A 24,324-nucleotide genomic window follows, 5' to 3' on the forward strand; every position below is an offset into this window, starting at 1 on the left:
TGCAAAGTTTTTGAAGGCAATGTTCTGTTGTGGATTCGGGATTGGTTATTGGATAGACAACAGAGGTTAGGGTTAAATGGCCATTTTTCTCAATGAAAAATGGTAAATAATGGAGAGCCACAGGGATCTGTATTGGGACTGGTGCTATTTAACATATTTATAAAGGATCTGGAAATCAAGTCAGATGATTAGATCTGCAGATGACACAAAACTATTCAAAGATGTTAAAATACATGCAGACTGAAAAATTGCAGGAATACTTGGGATATTAGAAGGCTGGACTTCTAAATGCCGGATTAAACTTAATTTGAATCATAGTTACCTGACGCTAGAGTCCATCTTAGGAGTCAGCACTCAAGAAAAAGATCTGGGTGCCATTGTAGACATTACGCTGAAATCTTCTAGTTTCTGCCACAGACTTGTGACCCGGATGGGCCACTGTTGGAAACAGGATTCTGATCAGAGTGCTAGATGTAGGGAATTCCAAAGTTTGGGGCCAATAAAATTGAACACTGTTTGGTGAGAGATTTGAAGAGGAAGGCTAGATGGAGATGCAGCACAATGCCATGGAAGTAGAGTGGACAGGATAGACCATATGGAATAAGGACACAATGGAGCAGTTGAAAGACCAGTAAGAAGACCTTGGATGCGGGCAGAAACAGGAAGCCAGGTTTCCAATTGAAACAGATCTCAGCCACGTCAAAAGCAGGTGCTGGAAATGTAGGCCAGGGTTTTACATGCCTAATTCCAGCGCCTTTCAACAAGAATCTCATCCATTGAGGTGCCTACCGTCGTCTACTTCCCGCATAAACTACACCTACTTTAGACGTAGGTATGCGCCTCTATGGATGGGAGTTGGATGCTGTCGTTTGTAAGCGCCTACTTTTTAAAAATTAGATTTTAATTGGTTTTAACGACGCAGTCAATTACCGCGCCATTTATCACCAATTAAAACAATTAAGTTAGGGCGTCTACCGCCACCTAACTTACAGCACACTTTAGAGAATTTGGGTCAGAGTGCCCACAAAGGAGAAATTAGGTTCTTACCTACTCATTTTCTTTTTTTAGTCCCTCCAGAATGGCACAGATGGATAAGCTTTAAACGGGCTCCTACTGGAACTGGGGGAAGGATCCGAACCCAGTCATTGGGCTGGACGGGCGGAGGCAGAGCCATAGGAAGCATCACGATCACACACCCCCACCCAGCAAGCTCCCCAAAAGGAATGCATTTGCTGAAAGAAGCATCCTCTGGAAGGGAGAGAGGCCAAACCCTGGCCAGGGCGATACCGATGAAACTCACACAGGCGCCCACAGCTGACGCCACCCCGAGATACTGAGCAAGGTTGGTCCTCTGGAAGCTGAATCACTCAAGGCCTGAATAAGCATTTACAACTCTTCCCCCCAAAGGAAATTTACTGAGCTTCAACTTAGAGCCCGCATCCGCCGACCAACCATGAAGCCACAGAGTACAATGAGTGGCCACTCCAAGGGCCATAGACTTAGCAGATGCATCCACGAAACCCGCGGACGCTTGGACGGAGGCAGATGCCCAGCGACTGCGGAAACGCCACAAGCTGAGCCACGACTTGGGAGCTCTCCTGAAAAGACTCGTCCATCAGTGCTGGTCCGGAGGGCATTTTCAGCAGAACTGTGGAACTGTCTGTTAAGTGCCCAATTAAATATGCCCAATTAGCCCCTGACAAGCTGGCCATTTAAATTGCTTGTCGGGGCTATTTCTGGTCTTTTAAATCGGTTTGAATATCTTCCACGATGTTTATAGCAGTTATATTTATACAGGAGTACAACCTAGGAAAGACAACTCTAGAGCTTCAGTCCACTATTAACCTGGCTGCTAAAGCAGCAGTAAACAGATGAATTTTTAAGGCTGCTTTATTATTATAAGTCTAAGAAATACTGGGAGAGCATCTCAAAGAGATGGGACAGTACAGCATAACCTCTGCCTTTTATCCTTTGGCTTTAGTCCCCGTTTCCTATCAATTATTGTATTTCAGATTCTCTTCCCTTTCCCTCGCTTCTGTCCCATATTTTTCCTAAGTTTTATTAAATTTGCAAACTGCTTAGATGTCCCTGCAATGGGTGATATATCAAGCCTTTAATAAACTTGAAACTTAAAAAGTGCAGGAACATGTGGAGTCTGGTTGTGTACAAGATACTGGGGGATGTCAAGATGAGGGTGTGTGGCGCAGTGGTTAAAGCTACAGCCTCAGCACCCTGGGGTTGGGGGTTCAAACCCCTGCTGCTCCTTGTGACCCTGGGCAAGTCACTTAATCCCCCCATTGCCCCAGGTACATTAGATAAATTGTGAGCCCACCGGGACAGACAGGAAAAAATGCTTGAGTACCTGAATAAATTCATGTAAACCATTCTGAGCTCCCTTGGGAGAACTTTAAATAAATAAAATGATAATTGCTGAATGACTGTAATACCCCTGGGCTGGGGCATAGGGGATGATCAGAGACGAGTCGTACAGCAAAACCAGCTATCTGACTCCCTTCTTCCCTTACCTGGTGGCTCTGTTAAGTGAATCTGCATGACAGTAATCAGACTGGCATCCAGATAATCGGTCTCAGGCTCTTTGGTGTACAGAATTTCTACAGGGTAGGTCCGGCCAGGAATGGTGAAGATGGGAGCTTCATAAAAGTATTGGGAAAACTTCACAGCATCCAGCGTTGCCGAAGTCACAATCAGCTTCATATCCTGGCGTTTCTGCACAGTCTGAGACAGTAGAAAAGGTGGTTATAGTTTAGTTGTGGAGATGGAATGCTTTTTCCAATCTTCTTTAGTTTGGTAGCAATAGATTTGCTGGGTTTCTCCGAGACACATCAAGTGCCCTACAGAGAACATTATCTAAGTTGAATGGATTATTGCAATTCTCTTTATTTGGGAGTTACTAAAGTGAAGATGAGGGCACTGCAGATGTTAGTTTACTCTGCAGCAAGATTGATTACTGGGGTTTCAAGAATGACTCATGTAACCCCAGTGTCGAAACAACTGCACTGGTTACCTGTGCAGCAGAGTTTAAGATTCTCTCAATCATACAGCAAATCTTATATCACGTTTCCCCAAGGGCACTAAAGGAATTTTTTGAAATTATCAACCCAGAAAATGTTTGAGATCTGAAAATGGTATGAAGTTGAGTTTGGAGGGTAAGATGCCAAGCCTTGGAATGCACTGCCTGGTATTCTGCGATTTTGTGATGGGAGACAATTATTTGTCAATGCCTTTATGTGCTAATGTTATTTGCTGCTGAAGCCTTACCGTCCTGTAAATGTTTTTATGGGATTTTGTCTTTCCATCTTGTTGGATTAATTTGAAAGAATGTTTTAATAATGATATGTTAGTTAAAGCTTTTATTGTGTTTGCTCTGTCGAAACATGTTTTAGTATTTTTAATACCGCATAGTTTTTATGCAGTATAAAAAATTTTAAATAAATAGCTCTAGGCTACAGGGCCTAGAATTTTACTGAGTTAGTACCTCATAAAATAGACTGTCACTGATTAATATATAGAAACCCTGTGACCTACCTTCTTCAAGAGTCCAAAAAGGACATCAGTGTGGATCGTTCTCTCGTGTGCTTCATCCAACATAATAATAGCATACTGGCTCAAATCAGGATCAATCAAGCACTCTCTCAGCAGCATACCATCTGTCATGTACTTTATGACAGTCTCTGGGCTTGTGCAGTCTTCAAATCGAATTGTATAGCCAACCTGATCACAGAAACACCAAAGGGGTGAAGTTCAGACTTTTCACTTCTGAAGATGACAAAACTAGCAACAGTTAGGTCAGCAATTCAAAGTATAAACTGGGAAATGAAGGTGGAAAAGCAACTGATCTGCGTTCCAATTCTGCCTCCATCGATGGCTGACTTTATACAGCTACTCCTCACTTAAGGGTCTACCTGCTTAATGACCAGCTCTCCAACCAGTGTCAAGAAGGGCAGGAGCGATCTTCCTACTCTCCTGCCCATGAAAACCACAATTAAAAATGGCTGTCGTGAGTTCCCATGGCAGTCTCATGAGTTCCCGTGGTCTTGCAAGACAGCCGCGGGAGTTTGCGGCAGCCATTTTTAATCAGGCTTTCACAGGGTAGGAATATTGTAACCTTATCCCCTCATCCCTTTCCATCCAGTCAAGTCTGTTGGTCTGTAGGTCTAACCCCTTTTTTGATTTGTTATTATCATTCTTTTGTATTTTAACGTATGTATAACTTTGGATTTTATTGTAATTCGCTTAGTATTTTATGTATAAGCGATTCATCAAATTTCGAATAAACTTGAAACTTGAACGTGGGAAGATTGCTCCTGCCCCACTTCACCGCTTTAAGGCAAGCTGTGGAAGAGTCTGGGACTTAAGGCTGGGGGAGTAGGAGCGATTTTCAGACACTCCTCACCTAACGAACAATTTCGCTTAACAACCTATGACCGACAGCAAAAGCTAGAAGGATGCTAGGGTGCATAAGGAGAGGTATTGCCAGTAGGAAAAAGGAGGTACTGATGTCCCTGTATAAGACTCTGGTGAGACCTCATTTAGAATATTGTGTAGAATTCTGGAGACCCCACCTTCAATAAGATATAAACAGGATGGAGTCGGTCCAAAGGATGGTCAGTGGTTTTTGTCATAAGGCATATGGGGATAGACTTAAAGATTTCAATATGTGTACTCTGGAGGAAATGTGGGAGAGGGGAGATATGAAAGAGATGTTTAAATACCTATGAGGCATAAATGCACATGAGGTGAGTCTCTTTCATTTGAATGAGAGGGCATAGATTGAAGTTGAGAGGTAATTGGCTCAGGAATAACCTAAGAAAATACTTTTTTACAGAAAGGGTGGTTAATGCGTGGAACTGTCTCCCCATAGAGATGGGTGAGACAGACTGTTTCTGAATTCAAGAAAGCATGGGATAGGCACATGGGATTTCTTAGAGAGAGGAAGAGATAATGGTTACTGCAGATGGGCAGACTGGAAGGACTATTTGGCCTTTATCTGCCATCATGTTTCTATGTCCATCATCGGCGCTAAAACTAGAAATTCAATGCCGGGACTTGTGCAGGCTTCAGTACTGAATTTATGGGTGGTTGGGGTTTTTTTGGGGTACTGCATGCCCAGTTAATTCAATAGTCAGACTTAACCAGCCATGGGCTAGTGCATAAAGATAGGACTGCATAACACTTGAAGGGAAGCAGGGGTGGGATAGTAAAGGGAGGCTGGGAAGAGGGTTGAAATTGTTAAATGTTGAGCAAGTTGACCATTGTGGGGCATAAGTAACTGTACTGGTTCTGTTCCAAATGAATTACTTAACGCTAAAGTGTTTAGTGGGGGGATAGAGGGGAGGGTTTAACCTGGAGGGGGTAGGATAATAGGCGAGTTTGCTCGAAGTAGGAGCTATAAGAAACCAGGCCGCCTCCTTTAAGTTTGTAAAAGCTGTTATGTCTTACACTTGGTTTTAAAGTTTTGGGATGCCATTTTTGTAAGGTTCAAGTTTTAAGATTTATGACTTTCAATGGTTTATTGCTGATCACATGGTACATATGTAATACAGCTTCTGCTGTGCGAAAGATTTAAACTTAAAAAAAAAAAAAGAGCTATTTATACAGTCCTATTTATTTGCTAAACATAACCAGTTAACTCTGAATACTGGGCGCTAACTGGACACCATATAGCTGGCTTCTGCTATGTTTACCATGTTATCTGGTCATTTTCAGTGCCACTAACCAGTTACGTGCTGCTGAAACCAACAAGATAGCCGTTCCTGGCCAGTTAACTCACTTTGAAGATCCGTCAGAATGGATCTAAATTGCTTGCTTCTAGGGCATAGAAGAACCACTCCTGAAATTAGCAGAACAGTTAACAGCTCAAAGTGGATTACAGAAAGATGTACCCGTAAGGTACTATTCTTTCTGGTCTAGGTTTATTTATTTATTATTTCTATACCACTTCTATATCCCCAAGGGGTATCCTAAGCAGTTTATATTGAATTTTAAAAGCAAGCTTAAATGCAATCCTCTCCTTTTCTCCCTGGCTACAGGACTTACCTCCTGTCCCAAACAGCAGCCGTACTCTTCTGACACACGCTTGGCAACCGACATGGCAGCCACTCTCCTGGGCTGGGTACAGCCAATCTTGCCTCTGGCTGTGTAGCCAGCCTCCGCTAGGTACTGTGTGATTTGGGTGGTTTTCCCAGAACCTGTCTCTCCAATGACAATTAAGATTTGGTTGTCATGGACGGCCTGAAAGAAGAGATTAGGATGGGCAAAATTAAATACCCCACCATAGACACAAAAAGCTGGTCTGAGTGTCTCATCATTGAAACACAGGGACTTGGGCATCTCTTTGGTTCCTCAGTGTTCTTGAACATATTTTGCAAAGGAAAAAAAAGGGTTTATGAGATCACTGTGGTGGTAATTTATAGAAGTGAAACAAGGGAGAAGAATAGGATTTCTCACGAGCTAATCCATATGGAAATGCAGTGAGGACAGTAAATGATGAATACAAAAGACACGTTGATTTACAGGACTCTTTCACACAAAATTATAAAACACATAAAAGTCACACATCCATAATATCACCTATTTGGCAATTTCCCAGAAGAATATGTGGCGATTACAACTGGTGCAAAATGCGGCGGTCAAGCTAATTCTGGGGTTGAAGAAGTTCAATCATGTGGTAACACCTTCCTACCAAATTCTGCATTGGCTGCCGCTGGAGGCACATGTGAAGTTTAAGGTGGGATATTTTTGCTTTAAGGTACTATTCGGTTTAGCCCCTAAATATATAACTGACCTTTTCTCTTTCTCAACCAACAGACATAAGAGAAGCTCACACTTGAATTTTGTTTCTCCACCGGTTAAAGGATGTAAATTTAAAAAACACCATCAAGTGACATTATGGGGTAAAGATCTGGAACAATTGCTTACGCCTACTACTTATGGGGAATTTAGGAAACACCTAAAAACATATCTGTTCCTGAAGTATTTAGGCAACTAACCTGCACAATCTTATTCCACAATAACTGATCTCTAGAGCTGTTAATCACTAGCTCTTAACTTTGTTAATTCTACTCAATTTAGGGCTAGGAGGATGGGATGGGGGGGGGGTAATTTAAAGTATTTAAGATTTATGGTTAAGAATGTACAAGTGATTTTGTATATTATAAGATATCATATTGTATACTTGTTGATTGAAGTGAAAATGAATAAAGAATTAAAAAAAAAAAAAAAAATTCTACTCAATTTGTAGCATCTTTTAATCATTGTAAACCGCATAGAACTTCACGGTCCTGCGGTATAGAAACTGTTATTCTTATTATGTATCCATCTATCCAATGATAAAAAATGTTTTGCTCTAACTCAGCTGATTTTTATTCGAACAATCAAAACAGAAGAACAACACTCCACAAATTGCAAAGGAAAGATAACCAACAGTGGAGACAGAAACATTGAAGGCAGATAAAGGCCAAATGGCCCATTCAGTCTGCCCATCCACAGCATGATAAAAGGGCAATGGCAGACTTTACATATTCTTATCAGGATCTTATCTGACTTGATATGGGCTGTGTTTCAGCTACAGGAATCTGATTATAAAAAATCTGAATGAAATCTAAAAAGGAACATCTAATTGCCAACTCCAAACCACCACCAACCTGTGCTTTAAAATCTGACCTCCAGATCGGATCCCATTACAATAAACAAATAAAAACATCTGAAGGTTCAGATTTTGAAGCCCAGGATGGTATTCTTTTGCTATTTATTCACACACACATCCTTGTTCCATTAAAGTCTATGAATTGATGGTAATCACAAAAGCAATTGAACTATATGACCTTTGACACAGGCACTCTCACCCAAACATGGTCCTGTCAAGTCCATGTTTTTATCATTGGATTGATAAATAGACTACATCTCCACTCCACCACCTACATCTGCCTATTCTTATCGACAAATACAGTAAAACCTTGGTTTGTGAGCATAATTTGTTCCAAAAGCATGCTTGTAATCCAAAGCACTCGTATATCAAAGTGAATTTCCCCATAGGAAATAAAGGAAACTCAAGACGATTTGTTCCACAACCCCAAAACTTTAATACAAAATACTATATGTACTTGTATTGCGAGACCTCACTCATTTAGAACAGTCGCTACACTCCTGCAGCATCAGAGAGAGAAGAACCATCGGCTCAGCTGTGATGTGTGTATACTGTATGTACTTGTATTGCAAGACATTGCTTGTATATCAAGTTAAAATTGAATCAAATGTTTAGCTTGTCTTGCAAAACACTTGCAAACCAAGTTACTTGTAATCCAAGGTTTTACTGTACATGCACATAGCTACACATGCCTCACTTTCTCAGGAGTAATTTTATAAAGGCACACAGGACATATGTTGGCTTTATAAAACAGGTGCAACATTCACGCTTGTGAACTCTTCCTCCCAAGGCATCATACTTGGAGTTACCGACACACCTCAGGCTTCTCTCTCTCTCTCGCCAATACATATATAATTTCTATAGTGTTACCAGATGCAGGCAGTACTGTACATTAAACACGCAAGAGACAGTCCCTGCCTGGTAGAGCTTACTGCATATACTTGTACTAAAAATTCAGGGTACATCCAGCTTTACAGCAATTCCTTCTATCTGCTCTCACCTGGATAAGCTGCTCCTTGAGTCTGTAGATAGGGAGACTCTCCCGCTGCTCAAGGATTGACATTTGTGTCTTTTTGCCATAAGAGGCTTTGTTGCCACCAAATGCATGCTTCTTCCATTCTGGGATGTCATTGGGCATCATGCCAATGCCTCTCATGTTGGCTGCTATCTGTCTCCCCTCAGCTGCAAAATAATGAAGAAAAAATATAAGGCGAGACACGTGTTGGGATCATTCGAGCAATGCTTTGGAGGAAATTCAGCACAACTGCGCAATGCAGAATTTGAGCACAAAGCGGAGTTAGTGAGTTCAATCTACAGCATCGGGAGGTGATAGGGGATACTGGAGAAGCATAAAACAGGAAAGAACTTGGTGGGGAGAACACAGAGTAAGGAGACAACACGTGGTGGGTAAGGGCAAATGAGCTGACAGCATGTTAGAGCAGGGGGAGCTGGGGATGGAGGAGAGTGCACATTGGGAGGATGACCTGAGGAAAAAGGAGAGCCTTTTGATTAAGGTTTCTAGATTTCATGGGTTTTCTTTTGGCACCCCCCTTCTTTCAACTGCTGCTATTTCAAGCAACAACCATGAACACTAAATGTGTTCCTATAGTTGTTGGCAGCTGCAATAAATTGGCACTGTCTGCACTCTCTTGGACTCCGCAGTGCTGAAATAAAAATAGCTGAAAATCAAAAGTCCTAGTTATGGTGCATTCTTACTGTGCCCTGAGCAAAATCATTTACTTGCTACTCAAAGACTGTGGTCATTTTGTATTTTCTTGATAAATATAATAGTCAAGTATGGCACCCCTGAGATCAGATGGACCCCGAAAGCAGGGACATGAAGGCCAATTTAAACAAAATCCAACACTAAACAAGGGAAAGACTGCACGAGCTTACCCCCTCCACCTGCTGGAGACTGAGAACAGACTGATTGTACTTGGAACTGCATAGCCCACTTATACTACAGCGAAAAGTTTGTGTCTCAGTCTCCACCTGCTGGTCGAGGTAAGCTATAGCCCATCAGTTTCTGTGCCGGTCTGGCGGGACGATAAAGAATAGAAACATTCTGAACTTTTTTCTCTTAGGCGTAAACAAACAAGTTCACTAGCACAATCATAATGATTACAGTAGAGCACAGTCCAGGTTTGCGTGTATAGTACAGTACACCCTGGGGATGACGCCCTTCTCTTTCATGTGATGGTGGGCAAATCCCTTTGCTCTTCCTACCTTAGAGGAACTGTTATTAAAGTGCAACGCAGCCATGTGTTATATTACCATAATACACATTAATATTACGGTGTCAGGTCAAAAGCGAGCCGGGACAAAGGCACGCCCAGACAACTGAGCGCAGTGTGCACCGCCATGCCGCTCTAAATGACTGTTTTTAGCGCTCCGACGGGGGGGCGTTGGGGGGAACTCCCCCACTTTACTTAATAGACATCGCGCTGCGTTGTGGGGGCGTTGTGGGGGGTGTGGGGGAAAAAGTTCAGTTTAAAGTAAAATGTGGAGGGTTACAACCCCCCAAACCTCCCATAACGCCGGCGCGATGTCTATTAAGTAAACTGGGGGAGTTCCCCAACAAAACCCCCCGTCGGAGCCCCTAAAAACTGTAATTTAGAGTGGCGCGGCGGCGCGTGCTGTGCTCAATTGTCGGCGCGCGCTTTTGTCTTTCGCGCCGTTGTCTATGAACCAATATTACTTACCATGGCTTACATAACAATGAGAAGCAAAGCACTGAGAACCCTTCACTACTATGTAAACTGGATAACGGAACTCATGATAAACACCTGGTTGGAAGCTTTAGGCCAAAAGGTGTAATCCAAATTTCCTGGGCTGTATCTTAAAAGGGGCCATGGATTAATTAATCCCCCCTCCTAGAGGGGCTCCCTTTTCCTCAAACCACACTAACCTCTCCTAGCATCTCCCTATGAGCAATCACTTGTGTCTGCACTACTGTGGGAGTTCTGTAGGTAGAGGGACTGGAGGGAAGGCATAGAAAGGAGTGGGAGGAATTGAGAGCAGGGTAAGAAGAAGGGTTGTTGAAGATTTAAGTGCATGGAGAGAAAGGGGATCAGAAAGCTCAGTTGCCTCCCCTCCAACATACACTCTCTCAAAGGGGGTTCCACAGTTCCTGCTACCTTGAGACATTTACTGCTTATCTTCAGGCCAGTTTCCTCACAGATCTCCATGAGTTTACAAAAGGAATAATAGGAGAGACTTTAATTTTGCCACAGTATAATGTACACTTTTCAAATTGTTAATAAACGGAAGACAATGGTAACTTGCTTGGCTAGAAAGTTCTCTTTGAAACAAACATTTCTACTGTATGAACAATAAATAAGTCACTAGAAATAAATTTTTACATAAACTGAATTTAAGCACTATTTGTCATGGACAGTGTTAACTCACCATCAGGTAGAGGGTCAACCCAGTGCTTGTTTAATCCCATGGGGATAGAATCCATTTCTGCCTCCCTCTGGGCCTGCTTAACTTCCCGCCTTTCTTTAGCCAACGCACTTTGCATCATGGCTGCCTGGGATAAGGAGCCATCAGGGTTCTGAAAAATGAAAAACTCGGGTTATAAACCATTTCTTACTTTCTTTTATATAACTGAGAACTCTACAATAAGTGCTGGAGATTGAAACGAGGACCCCTTAGGAAGCTCATAGAAAGTGCAGTTACCTCTTCATATTCAAAGCCCTTACCTTCACTATTTTAATGGGACTCATATCCATGCTCTGCTTCGTGTGTCCTCTCAAGAATGGTGGCTCCTCCTCCACCAGTTCAATCTCAAGGTCCTCATCTGCAAAAGTATGAAAAACACAAGCTGAACACAGGCCTCAGTAATCTTTCATAAAGAGGGGAGAGGGACAGAAGGCAACGTTTTCTGCATGCGAACTGTGAAAAATTGCAGGAGGACCTTAGGAAAATGGAACATCGGGCGTCCAAATGGCAGAAAATTTAATGTGGACAAACGCAAAGTGATTGAGAAGAATAATCCAAATCATATACTGTGGTATTCAGCCTATGCCTGCTAGGTCTGTCCCCAGAGCAGTGCACAATAGTGTTGCCCGATTCAGGAAAAAAAATTTCAATTCGATTTGATTCAGCCTATTGAAAAACTGCAGGAAGACCTTAGGAAGCTGGTAGACTGGGTGTCCAAATGGCAGATGAAATTTAATGTGGACAAATGCAAAGTGATGCACATTGGGAAGAAGGGAAGAATAATCCAAATCATAGTTACTGGATTATAGGGTCCACCTTGATATCATCGTGGACAAAATGCTGAAACCTTCCACCCAATGTACAGCAGCAGCCAAGAAAGCAAACAAGATGCTAGGAATTATTAGAAAAGGGATGGTAAACAAAACTAATACCCCCTTTTATCAAAACTGCAATAGCAGTTTTTAGCGCAGGGAGCATCAGGAGCAGCGCGGGCCATTCAGCGTGGCTCCCTGCGCTAAAAACTGCTATCGCAGTTTGATAAAAGAGGGCCCAAGTATGTTATAATTACTCTGTATTGCTCCATGGCACGACCTCACCTTGAGTGTTGTGTTCAGTTCTGGTCTCCTTATCTCAAAAACAATATGGCGGCACTAGAAAAGGTTCAAAGAGTGACCAAGATGATAAAGGGGATGGAACTCTTCTCATATGAGTAAAGACTAAAATGGTTAGGGCTTTTCCGTTTGGAAAACCTGACAGTCATACAAACAATCTTCCTGGCAGCGATTCAGCCAGGCTCTCTCTGGCCAATCCCAGGGGCCTTTCCTCTGCAGCAACGTCCTGTTGCCACATGGGAGGGACACTTAGAGGAAAGACCCCTGGGGTTGGCCAGAGAGAGCCTGGATGACTCACTGATGGGAAAAAGATCGTTTGTAAGACCATCGGGTGATGGGAGCTAATCAGGCAGGCAAGCTGGCAGGAATGCCAGACTCACAAAGTGGAAGGAAACAGAAGGAAGGGGAAAAAAAACATCAATTCCAGACCAAGAAGCAGTAACATGCAGTGGGAAGAGCCAGAATGGCTCAGGTCCTGCAGTCCATTTGATTCTAGAAATCTCACTATACTCCACTTAAGAAATGTTCCCATTAGTTTACTCACCACTGAGGTCAGAGTAACAGGCCTGCAATTCCCAACCTGCTCCTTATTCCGCTCTTGTGCAGAGGAACCACATCCACCTTTCTGCAGCTCTCTGGGACCACTCCAGACTCTAAAGAAGCATCAATGAGACAATGGAGCTGCCAGAACCTCTCTGAGTTCCTTGAATACCCTCGGATATATCACATCAGATCCCATCACTTTGTCTATTTTTAATTTAGCTAGCTCGTCACCAACAGTCTTCTGAGAATCTATCCCGGTCTATCACAAATCCATTCTCATTTGCATTCATTTTCTGCGGTCCTACCCCCAGTCTTTCATCCCTGAACACAGAACAGGGGGAGGAAGTAACGTCACCAAGGAAGATGGCTGCCTAATCCCAAGGCTCTGTCTTTAGCCGCTTGAATTCTTGTAATATTGTGCATTTTAGCCTAGCCGGGCCCCTCTTGGAGGAGTATTTTAGGGGGAGACTGCTTCAGGATCATGGCTTCCTGGAAAAAAACCACCAATTCTGATAAGACCAGGCAACAAACAGGGGCTCACTTGTTCTCCCGCCCGCCACGTGATGGTGGCACACAGGTTGGAGCGGCTTCTCCCCCAGTGCTGGATCCGATGGAGAGTGGAACGCAAGTAGCAGAGGAGGTGGCGGGCGGACAGTCGGATTTGCTCACTATGGATCGCAGAAATTAAGACTGAAATCTTGGTGGTGGCCTCACAGGTGAAAGATGCGATCCGAGAGCTAAAGCAAGATCTTACTGACATGAGCGCCCGGATTGATACTGTGGAAGCCCTAGTAAACACTTGCAAGGATATGGTTGTAGGTGTCCCGTGCGGGGGCGCAGCTAGTGGACCTAGTTAATAAAATGGAAGATCTTGAAAACCAAAACCAGAGGAATAATTTCCGCATCCATGGAGTTCCAGAAACTAGCGAGTATGGTGATATGTGAGAGGTGATTACGGGTCTGGGGTGCTGGTTGCTGAAGGATGAGTCCCTTGATTTGGGGATCGAGAGGGCCCATAGATCTTTAGGGCCCTGTGTGGCGGACAGACCCCGGGACATCATTGTTTGCCTTCAATACTTTTTACTGAATGAGCAGATTGTGCGCCATGTTCATGAAATAGGCACAGACACTTAGAAGGGCTGTCGCTTGGAATTATTCCAGAACCTGGCGGCTAGCACGCTACTGAAGTGTCGGTCATTCAGTGCAGTGACCAGAGCTTTATCCAAGGCTAATATTCGATACCGGTGGACCTTTCCGTTTGGCCTAGTTGTTACTGTCAATGGAGTGCATAAAAGAGTATCTTCTTTCCGTGAGGCCAAGACCCTTCTGCAGAAAGAGGGCATTGAATGTTCCAAGGAGTCTGGACCATCGGGTGGTGCCTCCACTGTACAACAGCGGCTCGCTGAGTTCAGATGGCAACGAGTGGGGAGATATACTGGATAGGGAGCTGAGATGGGGGTTTTCTTGGACTGAATGACTCCCTTTGGAATGATCCCCTCCTCCTTTTTTTTTATTGCAGTTCTAACTTTGGCTAGGACTTATTTGATATGTGGTTGTGGTGTGGGTTATGATTGGTGGAGTTTAGTATGGCTGAAAGAACAGAAATAATTGTTGACCAGTTCAGCCTTATCCTTATCAGTTTCTGCATATTTGTCTCGTTCCCTCTTGAGTCTCACAATGCTATTTTGACACTTCTTCCTATCACTTATACAGTAGAAACCTTGGATTGCAAGTAACTTGGTATGCAAGTGTTTTGCAAGACAAGCAAAACATTTTATTCAATTTTAGCTTGATAAACAAGCAAGGTCTTGCAATACAAGTACATACAGTATACACGCGTCACAACTGAGTCGATGGTTCTTCTCTCTCTGATGGTGCAAGAGTGTAGTGGCTGTTCTAAACGAGCAAAGTCTTGCAATACGAGTACATACAGTATACACGCATCACATCATCACAACTGGGCCGATGGTTCTTCTCTTTCCGACGCTGCACAAGTGTAGTGATTGTTCTAAATGAGCGAGGTCTTGCAATACAAGTACGTATAGTATTTTGTATTAAAGTTTTTGGGTTGTGGAACGAATCTTCTGAGTTTTCATTATTTCTTATGGGGAAACTCACTTTGATATATGAGCGTTTTGGATTACAAGCATGTTTTCGGGGGGAAAGCTGACAGTCGACCGAGAGTTGATGGTTCAGAACTGGTATACGGGGAAGACTCACTGGATCATAGGCAAGGATACTTGTAAATTCTTTATTAATGTTAAAATAAAAGTAAAAGAAAGAAAGAAGCTGTACGGTTTGTTTATCAACATCTAGTGAAGACAGAGAAATACTAAAGACCCAAGACTGCACAGTGCCTGGACTGGTCTGATGAGAATGCTAAGGAAAATCCCTTAGAGAACTCAAATTAGAAAATCAGTGCTACATCTCCCTATGTGTAGTAAGCTATTTAGAGGGTAGAGTATTTGCACTTGGGGTGGGAGGAAGGATGGGAAGATACTATTAATATGAAGAGGGTAAGGTTACTGGGCAAATAAATGTCGCTATGCTTTATTGTATAATCATTGAGTGGGGGGGGGGAGAAAATGAGTGGTTATATATAAAATTGTAAGTGGATGTGTTTAAATTGTTGTTTTATGTGTTATATATTTATGTATTACACTTTTGAAGTATGGAAAATCAATAAATTATAAAAAAAAGAAGGTAGAAATTTATTTTTGAATCCTACACTATCATCATTAAAATTTGCAACCCCCCTCCCCCCCAAAATCCTTTTTTGAAAACCACATTTCTCTGCAGAGGTAACGAATGTTAAAATTACTTTGCTCAGCATATGCAAATGCAGTTGCTGTATTTAGAATGACTTATAGTAAAAGAAATTATTATGACATGCTAACGTGATTGCCAACAACGCTGGCTTTCCAATCTATCCCCATAGCTACCTTCCTCATCATCCACTTTTGGAAGGATCCCGGTCTCTTCATCAAAGTCAGGGAACTCCTCTTTGGAGAGAACATTGGCTGCAATCATCTGTATATGCAATGAAAAAAGGACTATGTTTAATCCTATAGTAAAGGAACTGACATTAGCAAAAACAAATTTTATTATATTACACAGTGACTTGGAGAATAAGTTGCCACTTGGTCTCTTGGTTGGATATATTCTGAAGTACATTTTGCCCATTATTTCATGTGTAAATTTTTTTTTTTTTTATTTATAAAATCTTTATACTCCTTTAATGACCACAGTTATTCAAAGCAGTTTATAATAAAACAAACAACCCCCCCAAAAAAAAAAACAAAAAAAAACTATAGCATGATGAGAATAACTGGTTAACCATCGGCTTGAGCAAATAAGAGCATCTTAAATCTTCTCTGAAAAGACAGATGGGTCTGCTGTTCTCATACCCCCATCGATAATTGTTTTCACCCCTCTGGCCCTACTACCCAAAAGTCCACTTCCTCCATTTCACTTGCTTCACAATCTCCTCACTTGGAACTGTTAACTAGAGCAGTGGTTCCCAACCCTGTCCTGGAGGAACACCAGGCCAATTGGGTTTTCAGGCTAGCCCTAATGAATATGCATGAAGCAAATTTGCATGCCTATCACTTCCATCATATACAAATCTCTCTCATGCATATTCATTAGGGCTAGCCTGAAAACCCGATTGGCCTGGTGTTCCTCCAGGACAGGGTTGGGAATCACTGAACTAGAGAATGACACAGGGTCAAGTTACCGTGATATTTAAAAAAAAAAAAAAAAAATTCCAGGGGCATTTACGATTAAAAAAAAAAAATCACAGTTTCCACTCTGCCACTCGCATACTTTATTCAGCTGATCCCCACAGGCCTGCTTGTGACCTCCCCTCAGCCAGCTCCCTACTTATGTTACAACTTCCTGTTTTTTGATGAATGTCTTTGGCTCAAATCCTATACTCACGCCGATTTCTTATATTTCAAATTCCTGCTGACTTCCTTCCAAACAGGATTACTACACCATTTGACTAATTCTGTTGACTCCAACCCTCCCCATCACTTTGCCACACTGAACTCTCTATTCAAAATGCCCTCACCTCCAATACCTCCTTCACTTTTTTCCCAGAATATGTTTAAATGAGAAATTAGGTTCTTATCTGCTAATTTTCTTTCTGTTAGTCCCTACAGATCGGCACAGAATGGATGGGTTTACACTCTTCTACCAGTAGGTGGAGACAGACACTGACTTTTGGCAGTAGTACAAGTGGGTTGTACAGTCCCATCTACAATCAGTCTGACAAATAGCCAAGCAAGAACTAACTAAGAACTAAAGAGCTGTGAACTATAAACACACCAACTCCACTTTCATATGGAGAAGACAAAGTAGTTGTCCAGGTGGGAGAGGTAAACACTGTTGGATACTTATTAGAAAAAGAACCTTTAAAGTGTCCCCACAGTTCACCAGCTAAACCAGACAAACTAAATGCCGCTGCTCTTACTATACTCCCCCCCACAAAAAAAAAAAAAGAAAAAAGGAGAACCAAAACAAAAACATACCGCAGAAAAAAACGTACTCTTTGCGAAAAAACACCGAATAAAAACGGTAAGGTGGGGTCTGTGCCAGTTTGGAGAGACTAAAACAAAGAAAATTAGCAGATAAGAACCTAATTTCTCCTTCTTTATTGTCCCTCCAGACCGGCACAGAACAAATGGGACATACCAAAGCAGTACCCATCATGAGTGGGACCCCCGAAGGGCCGCAACAAGAACACGCTCACCAATCACCGCATCTCAATGCACCTGGATGTCCACACTGTAGTGGCGAACAAAGGAATGAAGAGAAGATCAAACCACAGCTTTAGAGATATCCACCGGATGCACAAGAGAAGACTTAGCTCAAAAAGCTACCTGACCCCGAGTGGAATGAGTTTTGAGATGATTTGGAACAAGTTTCTTCTTTTTTTAAATCTTTATTCATTTTTTCATCTTACAACAAATGTATCAAGAAATAACATTTGAATTTAAAAACATCACTTGATATTCTATTACAATCAATTTAATTTAATGAAATTATAACCCCCTCCCATATCATATGCATTCACATATATTATACAATATAATCTTTCCTATTAATCCAAACATTTAATAAAGAATCAGAAACCACGCCATGAGCAGAACACCATTCCTCAAAAAGACACCAAAGGCGCACATAAATCCAAGAGGTGGAAAATCTCTGAGAACCCAAGAAGATGGAGATAACCTTATCTGAACACCCTTTCTTACTCGGGCATTCCCTTTCAAGAGCCAAGCTGTAAGACAAAAGGGACCTGAATAGAACATGGGAATGGGACCCCGAATCAGAAAGTCGGGCAAGAGGGGACGAGGAAGAGGATCTGCCATGAGAAGACGATCCAGATCTGCGTACTACGGGTGACCGGGCCAGTCTGGAGCCACCAGTTTCACATGGCCTGCTTGCCGGGCAATACAAAGAACTCTGCCCACCAGTGGCCACGGAGGAAAAACATACAGCTGGCCATCCATCAGCCATGCCTGCACCAGAGCATCCAGCCCTCGGCCTAATAATCCCTGCGCCAACTGAAGAACCTTGGTGATTTAGTGTTGACACTCATGGCCATGAGGTCCATGACCGGCCAGCCCAATGACTGAACAATCAACTTGAAGGCTTCCAGCCCGAGACACCACTCTCTGAGATTCAGCACATGATGACTGAGAAAGTTCACCTGGGCATTGTCCATATCTGCTATGTGAGAAGCCGAGATGTCCAGAAGGTGGGTCTCTGCCCATTCCATGAGAAGAGTTGCTTCCTGCATTACCAGATGATTTTCGATTCCCCCCTGATAACCTGACGTAGGCCACTGCTGACTTGCCCTCCAGCAATGACTGGAAAGCTACCAACATGAACTGAATGGCTCTGGTCTCCAGAATATTGATGGACCATGAAGCTTCCACTCTGAGCCGAGCAACTTAGACATTGAGCTCCCCTACCAAGGAGAATGGCATCCATGAGAAGCACTATCCACTGGGGCTGATCTAGACTCTCCCTGAACCAGATTAGAAGACTATAGCCACCAGCACAGGCTGCGATGAACTAAACCCCGAAGAGGGACTAGAAAGTCCAGATCGTGAATTTGCAGAGACCACTGCTGAAGAAGCACATACTGAAGATATATGTGAGCCCGAGCCCACCTGACCACTTCCAGGGAGGCTGCCATTGACCCCAAGATCTGCAGAAAATCTTGCGTCCAAGGGCAACGACGATCCATCAGGAAGCAAATCTGCAACTGCAATTTCAAAACCCGGGCCTCGGGAAGGAACCTCAGGAAGAAATACTCTCCCCAAGCTGGTGTTGCAGAGAACTCCAAGATACTCCAAGCGCTGAGATGGAGTCAACCGGCTTTTGAACAGGTTGACCACTCAGTCCACAACTTGAGTCGAGACCCAGGAGCTCTTCTGAAACGACTTCGCTCGAATCAACCAGTTGTCCAGATAGGGATGAACCAGAATGCCCTCCTTGTGCAAGGCCACTGCAACCACTACCATAATCTTGGAGAAAATCCGCGGAGCTGTGGCCAGACCAAAAGGAAGCGCACAAAACTGACAGTGCTTTCCCAAAATCACAAAGCAGAGGAATTGCTGATGGGAGACCCCGAATCAGAACATGCAGGTAGGCCTCTGTCAGGTCGAGAGAAGTCAGAAATTCCCCAGGCTAAATAGCGAGCATCATGGATTTCAGGGTCTTCATGCAAAATGATGGAACCCGAAGAATCCTGTTGACACCTTCAGATCCAAAATGGGCTGAAAAGACCCCTCTTATTTTGGGAACCATAAAGTAAATGGAGCACCTGCCGGTGTGAAACTCCTGAGGGGTCACTGGGTCCACCGCTTTCAGGCCCAGCAACCTTTGCAGCGTCTGATGAAATGCCAACTTCTTCCAAGTTGCCTGACAGGAAAAGAGAGGAAACGATCAAGTAAGGGCCAGTAAAGGTAAAACTTGAGAGCATAGCGGTCCAGTGTCACCTCTAGGACCCACTGATCCGTTGTGATCTCGGCCCACCCCTGGTAAAACTCTCGCAACCGGGCTCCCACTGGAACCGGGGGAAGGACTTGCAACAAGTCATTGGGCTGGTCAGCCAGACAGACGGAGGAGCCCCCTGTGGAGTCACGTCTCCCTTGGTGGACTCCCCAAAAGGACCGCATGCGCTGAAAGAAACCAAGCCCCAGCCAGGGCGATACCAACAAAAATCACGCAAATGCCCAACAGTGGTACCACCCCAAGATTCCTGGCAATGTCGGTCCTCCGGAAGCCAAGGCACCTTAGAGTCACTCAAGGCCTGAAGAGGCTTATCCAACTCCTCCCCAAAAAGGAAGAAACCACGAAAAGGAAATTTACCAAGACTTAGAGACCGCATCCGTCAACCGATATCAAAGCCACATGGTATGGTGAGTGGCCACTCTGAGAGCCATGGACTTGGCAGATGCCCGCAATAGATCATACATGGCATCAAAGAGATAAGAAGCACCAAGCTCAATCTTAGTCATCCTCTGTTCCACCAAGGACCAGTCATCAGAATCCTGGTCAAGGACCCGCTCAGACCACCAGACAAGCCCAGGCCACCAGACTGCCACAAATCACTGCCTGGACAGCCAAGGCAGCCACTTCAAAACTCTTCTTAAGGAGATACTCCATCTTATGGTCCTGGGGGGTCTCTCAAGGCCAAATCACCTTCAACTGGCACCTTATGCCTATGTATGATAGCTGAGACCACAGCATCAACCACAGGAGACTTAAAGGTATCCCTAGCCCCATCAGGAATGGGATAAAGCCTGGCTATGGATCATGCCAAGTGAAAAGACATGTCTAGAGTCTTCCACTGTGCATGCACCACTTCCCGAATATCCTGATGCATAGGAAAAGAACGGGAGGCCTATAGGATCCCCCGAAGCAGAGGGTCCACAACTCAATGGGAGTCCCTAGCTTCATTCTCAAATACAAAACTGAACACATCTGGAGAATAGGCTCCTGCAGCTCTTCCCAGTGAAAAATACACATGACTGAAGCATCCTTGCCAACCAGCGTATCAGAAAAGCAACCATCCACATCATCTGTTCCCAAGAGGATCTTGTGGATCAACCAAAAGGTCCAAGTCCTCATCAGGCGAAAAACACTGTCAGTAAAGAAAAAATCCTCGCCCCAAGAAACCCGTAGACGCTTGGACGAAGATGTGGGGGGGACAGGACTGGACGGGAGCAGGTAAAAAAACCCTAAAGAACCAGAGACCCCCAGGGATGAAGCAGGACCCCCAGCCGCTTGTAAGCCTTGTATATGGCTAAAACAAAATCAGGGGCAAAACCTCCCTGTGGCAAAGAAGAATTCACTGCAGGAGAAACACCTAGGACCTGTTCCTAATTTAATCTGATCTAGCCTTCGATTTATATACCGGGTCATCTCCCAGCGGAGCTCGACTCGGTTTAAAACGGGAGGGTCACCTGTGAGTACACAGGCAAAATGGTGGAGCTTTCCGACAAAATCGACAAAAAGCCCACCAAAAAAAATCTCCCCCGAGGCCTACAGCGGCAAAGAGGTCTGAACGGATCCAGCCGCTAAAGCAGAACTGCAGGCAGCAGTTGCTGTAGTGGTAAGCGAATCCCCAGCACCATCGGCGGTAAGGGAAACCTTATTTCCCTGACTGTCACCGGCTGGGGAAATCCCTGTGTGGGTGATAGGAGAAGCCTAGGCTTCCCCATTGCCTTCTGTTGACAAGTGGTGCACACGTGTAGGGGAACCCTGCTCGCCGGCACTCAAAGCCGATGAGGATTCCCCCTCACAGCGGCTGGAACACTTCATGCACACGCTGGCCTCCTCCACTGCTCGACGGGCACACAATGAGCACTTCTTTTTAAATTCATGTCGGCTTTTTTGGCCATTACAATAAGGAAAAAGCAGTGCAGGAATGAAGTTTTCATCGTATGAAGGTCTTATAGGATAGGTACCCATTTTTTGTTGCCTTAATCTACTTTGAACTTTTTCTTTGCAGTGAATGTTTTATTTATCTTTTTTCAATGAGAGTTTTTTTGACACTGGTTTTGTTATATATTTTTCACAGCACACCTCTATATCATTTGAATGGTGTACAAATAAATTACCCACTCTTACTTTTGGGTTCCTTGAAAAAGATCTCCGAAACATGGCCCACGTCAGGACCCGCTGACATCCCAAAAGTTAAATGTAACTTACCATATTTTTTCTGCAGTGACTGGGTGGTAGGTTTGGCTATAGGAGCTTTGGCTCTTGGCCGAATTACACAATTCTGAGTGTATGTGAATCTTATTATAGTTATGATATTGAAAACATGTGAATATATATATATAGAGAGAGATCTCTTTTCTTTTTTCATATTAGTTCGTTTTGATCTGTAATTTTTGCATAAATCTTATTGGACAGCTTCCCTACTTTTTGTGACTAAGTTGGTATGAAAAGTTTTAACCGCACTTCGATTTGCCAATAGCATGGTGTACAAAATATAATGAAAAGAACGCATTACTGGTAATATTATAGTTGCAGAGGATAAGCAGTAGTGATCACTTTGTTTTCCATTGATTACTTGCATATAGTAAAATCAATTGGGGAAAATTGGTGCCATTCTAGAGCTGACTTAGGATGGCTGATCACCGCTAATTTTGAAACTGACAAATAAGTACCTGCTTGATCTCCCACTTCTCAGGATCCGAGATCTTGGTGAGGCGCTTCCGCTCAAGGCTGTCATCTTCCACCTCTGGTGCATTCATCAGGGAGATGTGGCTAGGCCTGTCGGGGTTCCTCATGGAGGACTCTTCATTTGCTTCGCCTATGAGGTTCCTGCGTCTATTTGGATTCATGTCTTCTCCAGTATCCTGGTCCACATCCTGCCAAAGATACACCAGAGAAAGGATCAAAGCAAATCACCTTTTTCTGTCAGTGGAACAGTATCTCATCTTTTTACCTTTCATTCCCCCTCCCTCCCCTTTACTTTCTATCACAACCATACCTTCATACTCAGACTGGTTTTTGAGCCAGTGAAGGAGAGAACTTTCACTTTCACTCTTTGCCCTTTGCTCACAACATCAGCAACGTTAGCAACACGGCCTTCTCTCCTAAGCTCAGAGATATGGACCAGACCCTCCCAGCGTTTCCTGGAATGATAGGGAAAGGACACCAAGTTAAACAGAAAAAGCAGCTTCCCTTTCTCCTTTACTCTCCCTGTCCACTTTGGCCCTTTTTTTTCATTCAAGTACTACATGTTCATTTTGAAGATCAGGAATAACTGGAAAAATTGGAAGAGGCTGAACTACAGCTTTTGGTGGAACTCTTTATGCCACATATTCAAAATGGAAAGGTTAATAACTATACAACAGGGAAATTTTAAAAATTTCACATTATTTGGGAGCCATTAACAAAATATTGAAAATATTGTATAGAATAAACATTTTTTTTCCCCTTTGGTTCATATAAGTCCAGGGTGGGGTGGGGGGATGGGAATATTTTATTATTTCTTTTGCTTATGAATAACTATTGGATACAAGGGAGAGGGATTATTTGATGTAGTTTAGAATTTGATGATATATTAAGTGTTATTTAAGTATAAATGATTGTATTATGTGTTACACTTATTGGGAGCTTTAAAAATGAATAAAGATTAATTTTTAAAAAAAGAGGCACTTTAGACATGTCACATAGGTGCCTCATTATGAAATTATGGCTAGTAATAGGCTTCTTTTTTTTTAATGGATATTCGGTGCTGGCAGCCATTTGAGTACCAGCAACGGGTACAAGTGGATCGATACAAGTGGACCGATTTTTCACTCCATCTAAAATGACAAAGACTAGGGGACACTCGATGAAGTTACAGGGGAATACTTTTAAAACCAATAGGAGGAAATATTTTTTCACTCAGAGAATAGTTAAGCTCTAGAACGCGTTGGCCAGAGGTTCCGGTAAGAGCGGATAGCGTAGCTGGTTTTAAGAAAGGTTTGGAGAAGTTCCTGGAGGAAAAGTCCATAGTCTGTTATTGAGAAAAACATGGGGGGAAGCCACTGTTTGCCCTGGATTGGCAGCATGGAATATTACTACTCCTTGGGTTTGGGCCAGGTACTAGAGACCTGGATTGGTCTGACCCAGTAAGACTATTCTTATGTTCTTATATTCATACAAGGTGGCCTGCTGGGAGTTACTGGGTAGAATTGGCATTCAGATGACTAGCCTAACCGTAAGCTTATTCCTGGCAATGCCTAGGTAAGAACGAGATCTGATCCAGCACTGACAGACAGTACTATGCTGGTCTCTCTTTATGTACCACTGAAAATACAGGGATCACCTGGTCAGCAGGTCTCCCACTGAGTAACAGCCTTATTGCCTCAAGTCAGCCTACCAAACCTGTGTACAAAGCACACATTTCCTGAAAAAGGAATGCATAAATGCTGAAAGTATGAATCTTTAAACACCAGTTTGGTAAAAAAAACAGTATTACATGTAGCTACCTGCTTCACTAGACTGTTATCTGTCATCATATTATAAGTATTTATTTTG

At 43.3% G+C, this 24,324-nt stretch overlaps 1 protein-coding gene across 1 annotated transcript in view; it reads right to left on the bottom strand.

Moving 5' to 3' along the window:
• Nucleotides 1–24,324, bottom strand: part of DHX8 (DEAH-box helicase 8) — a 52,214-nt gene that overhangs the window by 19,545 nt on the left and 8,345 nt on the right. The window contains exons 7-15 of the mRNA XM_033918261.1: nucleotides 22,787–22,931; nucleotides 22,461–22,664; nucleotides 15,708–15,795; nucleotides 11,371–11,468; nucleotides 11,075–11,222; nucleotides 8,667–8,848; nucleotides 6,058–6,252; nucleotides 3,547–3,732; nucleotides 2,526–2,736 (exon numbers count right to left, since the gene is read on the bottom strand). Of these exons, the coding sequence (XP_033774152.1) occupies nucleotides 2,526–2,736; nucleotides 3,547–3,732; nucleotides 6,058–6,252; nucleotides 8,667–8,848; nucleotides 11,075–11,222; nucleotides 11,371–11,468; nucleotides 15,708–15,795; nucleotides 22,461–22,664; nucleotides 22,787–22,931 (1,457 nt within the window). The remainder of the gene's footprint in view (nucleotides 1–2,525; nucleotides 2,737–3,546; nucleotides 3,733–6,057; nucleotides 6,253–8,666; nucleotides 8,849–11,074; nucleotides 11,223–11,370; nucleotides 11,469–15,707; nucleotides 15,796–22,460; nucleotides 22,665–22,786; nucleotides 22,932–24,324) is intronic.

Source organism: Geotrypetes seraphini, chromosome 13, assembly GCF_902459505.1.
Source record: "Geotrypetes seraphini chromosome 13, aGeoSer1.1, whole genome shotgun sequence".
NCBI lineage: Eukaryota > Metazoa > Chordata > Amphibia > Gymnophiona > Dermophiidae > Geotrypetes > Geotrypetes seraphini.